The 6510-nt window shown below is 11.8% G+C and overlaps 1 protein-coding gene across 1 annotated transcript, besides 14 other annotated features; it reads left to right on the plus strand. All coding sequences in view use genetic code 6, as the record gives it.

Annotated features, from left to right (window-relative positions):
• Window positions 1–383: 383 nt before the first annotated feature.
• Window positions 384–417: a microsatellite.
• Window positions 418–759: 342 nt separating this feature from the next.
• Window positions 760–825: a microsatellite.
• Window positions 795–863: a microsatellite.
• Window positions 864–1045: 182 nt separating this feature from the next.
• Window positions 1046–1103: a microsatellite.
• Window positions 1104–1404: 301 nt separating this feature from the next.
• Window positions 1405–1464: a microsatellite.
• Window positions 1465–1642: 178 nt separating this feature from the next.
• Window positions 1643–1698: a microsatellite.
• Window positions 1699–1992: 294 nt separating this feature from the next.
• Window positions 1993–2049: a microsatellite.
• Window positions 1997–2067: a microsatellite.
• Window positions 2068–2309: 242 nt separating this feature from the next.
• IMG5_128050 (hypothetical protein) lies at window positions 2310–3398 on the plus strand (the record flags this gene model as incomplete). The annotated part of the gene is made up of 1 exon (XM_004032145.1): window positions 2310–3398. A coding segment is annotated over one exon (663 nt), but the record flags the coding sequence as incomplete, so codon positions are not given.
• A 900-nt stretch (window positions 3399–4298) lies between these two features.
• Window positions 4299–4344: a microsatellite.
• Window positions 4345–4566: 222 nt separating this feature from the next.
• Window positions 4567–4604: a microsatellite.
• Window positions 4572–4606: a microsatellite.
• Window positions 4607–5228: 622 nt separating this feature from the next.
• Window positions 5229–5279: a microsatellite.
• A 234-nt stretch (window positions 5280–5513) lies between these two features.
• Window positions 5514–5561: a microsatellite.
• Window positions 5562–6389: 828 nt separating this feature from the next.
• Window positions 6390–6419: a microsatellite.
• The last annotated feature ends 91 nt before the right edge of the window (window positions 6420–6510 follow it).

Below are 6510 nucleotides of genomic sequence, written 5' to 3' on the forward strand. Positions count from 1 at the left end.
TAATAATAATAATATTATAAATTTAATAATAATAATTATATTAATAAAAATAATAATGATATTTTCATTTTATACAAATAAAACAATTATTTTTTAAAATCTAAAAACTATAAATTTAATAAGTATTATCAAATCAAATGTTTATTTAAAAATTTTAAGGTTTATATTATATCTTTCAAAAAAGTAAATTAAATAATTTTTGTATATATATTACTATTTTTATTACATTATAATTTCTTTAAATTTCTATGTTAGATATATTACTTTTTTTATAGTTAATTTTTATTTATTTTTTTCAAATAATTAATTAAATATATATTATTAATAACTGAATTTAAGCTAAAAATATTTTTCATATATTAAAAAAAAATTAGACATTTAATTTCTAAAAAAATGTTATTCTAAACAAATTTTATTTTTAATAAAATAATTTTAAATAAATTTATTTACAATTTTATGAAAAAATTAAAAATAATTTAAAAACGAAAGAAAAAAATTATAAATTAAATGTATTTTAAAAAAATTAGTAATAAATTTATTATGAATAATATATTTATTTAAATATGTTTTAATCTTAAAATTGAATAACAGAGTTTATAAATAAATCTAAAATATAAAATAATAGAAATAATTTAATAAAATTTTTAGATACTTACTATTAATATATATAATGATATATTTATAGTAATTAAATAAAATATTATTATAAAAACTTACAATTATAATAATTCAATCATATATAAATATAATTTTATTCTTAAAAATAATATAATTATAATTAAAAACAAAATTAAATATATAATTAAAAAAAATAATGTATAAATTTTATATATATAATAAAAATAATAATTATTATTTTATATTTTTAGATTATAGTTAATAATTTTTATTAACAAATAATAATTCTTAGAACAGTAAATTGAAAAATAAAATAAAATTAAATAAATTGATTTCGGAAAACAAAATAGTTTTATCTTAACCTATTTTTATATTAAATAATTATAAAAAATTAATTATTTATAATATAAGAGTATAAGATTTAAAAATATATATAAATATATATATAAGTATATATATATATATATATATATATATATATATATTTATTAATACATACTTTTATTATAATAAAATATATTTTAAATATTTATACTATTATAATATATTTCTATAATTTTTTTATTTTTTTTTTCATTTTTCGTTTTTATCATTATTTTAGTTTTTATTTTGTTATTAATTTTTTTACTATATTTATTCTAATTCATCTTCTTTTTATTAATCTATAATTTTTTATTTTTCTTAGTTGCTTAAACATATAGCTCTAGATCTTCCTCTAAATTCTTCCATGTTTATTTATTTTATTTTGTTTTTTATCAAAAATATTATAAAATAATAATTTATTAATTTAAAAAATATATTATTTTTTTATAAATAATAATAATTTTATAAAAAAATCAAATTTTTATTTTTATTTTTATTATTATTTATCTTAATTTAAAATTTTATATAAAACATATAATTAAATAAAAATAAAAATTTATTTAAAAATAAATAAATTATAATATTTTACATATAATGATTAAAACTATTAAATAATAAAAATATAATATATATTTATATATAGAAAAAAAAAAATATTAATAATATATAATTAAATATATATGTATATATTTATATATTTAAATATATTTTAAATATTTTTTATGTATCTTTTTAATTTTATTAATTTTTTATTAATATTTATAATTAACAATATATTTTGTTTTATGAATATTTTTATTATTTTTAACATTAATTTTTTAAAATAATTTATTAATTTATCTAAATAATATAAATAAATAGATTTTAATTTATTAATTCTTAATTTAATTCGGTTTCTTTCTTTTTTTAATTTTTTTTATATTTACTTAATATTATTTAAATATTTATTTTATATCTATCATATTATATATCATTATAAAGAATTTTTCTATTATTTTATTGTTTTTTAAATGTTATTTTATATTTTTCTGTTATATAATATTTATTCATTTTATATTTTACTGTTATATTAAATTTATTCATTTTTTGTTTGTTTGAAATTTTACAATTAATCATAAATTAAAAAAACAATTAATTATAATTGATATTAAAATTAATTTAAATCAATATATAATTTTATATAAAGAAATAAACAAAAAAAGTGTTATAATATAAATTTATCATTTATTTAAAAAATATATTTTTTTTTTTTTTTTTTTACTAAAAAAATAAATTAATCATTAAATTTATTTTTTTAATTCTTCAATTTCTTTTTAAATATTTTTCCTTGCTTTTTCTTCAAAGAAATTTCTCATATATTCAGTTTTAAATATATTCTATTAACCCAAAAACCCTTCCAATACCTATGTTCTACCTTTTGCATAAGCAAAATCCTCATAATGTGAATATTCTAATCTTATTCCTTTCTTATACTATTAATACTCATCATCTTAACTACCTAGAATGGCTAAATCAATATCCAAAAAGCTCTAAAGATCTTCAAAAGCATCTTTATTATCAAACTCATTCAAACTACCACAATGCTTAGCCGTTTAAAGTATAAAAATCTTAACTAATTTTACTAATTCCTGATTTTCCATTCCACTTTAACTACAGAATTCTTCAAAAACCTCCGCACTTTTTTCCTCATTATCCCCTCTATCTGCCTCATACACCAAATCATGAAAAAAAATAGCAAACTAAACCAAACTAGTGTTCCAAACCTTAATCCTATCACACAATTCCAACATAAAAACCAAATGTTTTAGATTATGATAAAACCTTTTCCCCTTACTATACATTTCCTTCAAAAAATCAAACCACAAACCCCCTTTGTCTTCCAAAACACCTTCTTTTTTACACAAAGAGTACCATTTTTCTTCCAAAAAGCTATATTAAAGTAATCCAATATCATTTTTTTTCATTAAGATTTCCCTAAAACCCGTAGAACTGACCTTTCCATTCTCTTAATTATTTTAAACTAACTAAATTTCCACAATTTCAATTTAAGAAAGACCATTTTTAGCTCTAACAGTATTATTTTCTTCTACACTTTTTCTAGTTTCCTAACTGACAATAACCGCGTCAAAATCTTCATTTTTTAAAGGCCCTAGAGGATCATTTAAAGAAAAAATATTGATTTTAATTGAATTAGAAGAGAAAATTTAACAAAAATGTAAAATTTTATTTTTCCTACTAAAAAATTTTATATTAATTCTTTCCCTTTTTTATTCTTTAGCATTTCTCTACTACATAACCCAAGTGTAATTTCTTGACTATTATCTGATAAAATCAAAGCTGAACTTAACAATATTCGATGTCCATTATGTAAATGATCGAATGTACCTCCTAGTATTATTCGGCTTTGGCTTTTTAATTGTAAAGGCTTTTCATCAAAATATTGATATGCTATATATTTGTTAAATTCGGGAATTTCTTATTCTGTTGTTGGAATTTATGTATAGTTGTATTTTTTCTAGTTTTTTTTTTTTTATTTATATTATTTATTTTTACCTTAATATTTAAATTTAAATAATATTCTTATTCAAATGGTTTTAAATTTAATATTTCGGGATATCTTAATATTACACTATAATAAGGATCACCTGATTTTATATTACTTAACTTTATTTATTATTTATTATTATTTTTATTTAATTTACATAATTATATACTATTTATATGTGATTTATGAGTTTTTGGTATGTTATTTCAGGTATTTTACCTATAAATTCTATAATTAATTCAGATTATTAAGATTACTGAATAACTTTGTATATTATTTATAAATTAATGTTTAAAGAATTATTAATATTCAAAATTAGTTAATCAGTCATTAATATATTTTTTTATAAAAAAAATAAAAAAAGTAATTATTAAAAATATAAATTTTTAAGAAATTAATTAATTAAATTAATTTAAAAAATAAATATTTAGTAAATATAAATATAATATTATAATATATGTATATATATGTTTATATAAATAATAACTATATATTATATATATTTTTATTCTTTTATTATTATAATAATTATTTTTCATATTTGTTTATTATTATTATCAAATTTTATACACATTTATTTAAATCAAATTCTTTTTTAAAACTTATTATTTTATATGTTATTTACTTTTATAAAAAATGTAATTAAAATAGTTTAAATGTATATATAATTTCAATATATATTCATTTTTTAGTTTGATCATAAACTTTTTTAAATTCAAAATAATTAAAAATAATTATTAAATATTTTATATATAAAATATTATTAAAAATAAAAATATATATTTATATATTAAAATATTAGATTTACTTATTAAAATTATTTTTATTTTTTTTTATTTTCTCCAAATAATATTTAATTTATTTATTTTTAGCTTTTATCATTTTTACTTTAAGATTTATATATTAATGTTTTATTTCTTAATTATTTACAATTTAAATAACTTTTTTTTTTTTCTTTTTTCATAAAAAGACTAAAAAGTTTAATTTAACTTTTTATTTATGATATTTTTTATTTAAAAAATTAGTATATCTTATATTCATTAACATATAAATATTTTTTAATATAAATATTTTTTAATACTTTAATAATCTATATAATTAGATAATATTGTATTTTTCATAATTAAAAAAATAATAAAAACAAATATAATATAATAAGTAAAATATTTAAAATAAAAGTATTTAATATAATTTAGTTTTATAATATTATAAATTAATTCTTTTTTTATGATAAATATTAATAAAAATAAGATAAATATAAAAAAAAGAAATTAATATATAAACAAAATTATATATATAAATTATATTTATACAATTTTATATTTAATATCTTTATTAATTATTTTTAATTTATTTTCATATTATCTAAATTTATCAACTTTATTATATTATATTGTTTATAATTTTTTAAAAATTTCTATTATTGTGATCTCAATTACTTTTTTGACTACGTAACAACATGCTTTTCAAATAATTTAAATTTATATATTAAAAAATTATTACTAAAATAAAAAGAATTTTTACTTTAAAAGATCATTTAGCTTTTTTATTTTAAATGCATAACTTAGTCTTATAATTATTTAGCTTTATTCCATATAATTTATTTTTAATATATAATAATTTATCGTAATATATTTATTTTTTTCTATAATTTATAATATAAAAATACTTTTTTATATATATTTATATTATGTTAAAATTAATAAAAATTAATTTTTTTATATTTAAAAATAGTTTTTATTATTTATAAAAAAAATAATGAAACATTATTAATCAAAAATTATCATCTATATTTATTATAAATACATAAATGTATTACAAATAATATAAGTTAATTTATATAAATTGTAAAAATTCAAATAATATTCGAGAAAAAAAAAATTATGTTATATAATTTTTTGATTAGATACATATTTAAAAAAATTAAAGTTATAAAAAATAAATATTTTAAAAAGAAATAATAAAAGGATAAATTCGAAATAAATATAAAAGATATTAAAAAAAAAATATTAAAAAAAATATATTAAAAAAAAAAATGTTATATAAATAATAAAATAATAATTAATTTTTTTATATAAATATAAAAAATATAAATATTTATATTAAATCTTAATATTTAAATATACATATATATTTTTTATTACTTTATTTCAATAAATATTTAATATTTATATATTTCATTTCTCTTTTTTATTTATTTTTTATTTTATATTAATAATATTATATATATACATTATTATAAATATCTATAATGTATATAATTATTAATATAATTTTCTTACATAAATAAAAAATAAAAAAGATAAAATAATAATTATTTATTAATTTTATAATAATATAATAATATTCTCTATTAAATTATTTATATCTATAAAATTAATAAGATTATTATAATATTTTTTAAAATTATATTTCTTTTCAAAATATTCTTAATTATATTATATTTAACTTTTTAATATTTATGCTATTAATTTTTTCACATATTTTTATAAATTATAGTTTTTTATTGCCCATAAATACATAAATTATACAAAAATTAAATGTATATATAAAAAATATTAAAAAACTTTTATTCAATCATAATTATTGAATCAATTGTATTATAAAAATAACTTATATTATATATTTCAATATCTTTGCAATAATATTTGTATACTAAAATGTTAATTAAAAAAAAAAGAGTAAAGTTAAATTATTTATAATATACCAATGTTTATGAATATATCTATTTATCTAATATTTTATTAAAAAAAATATTTGAAAATCATTGCAATAATATAATACATATTTATTAAAAATACAATATATTTAGCAGAAAGAAATTAATATTATTATTAAAATTTATTTATTATGTAATAATAAATAAAATTTTATTAAAATTTTATTAAAATTTAACATATTTATAAATCTATATAATAAAATTATGTTTTTTATATTAAATATTCGTTTATATTAAAAAAAATTATAAAAATATTTTAGTAAAT

Source organism: Ichthyophthirius multifiliis (assembly GCF_000220395.1).
Source record: "Ichthyophthirius multifiliis unplaced genomic scaffold scaff_1120509251007, whole genome shotgun sequence".
Taxonomy (NCBI): domain Eukaryota; phylum Ciliophora; class Oligohymenophorea; order Hymenostomatida; genus Ichthyophthirius; species Ichthyophthirius multifiliis.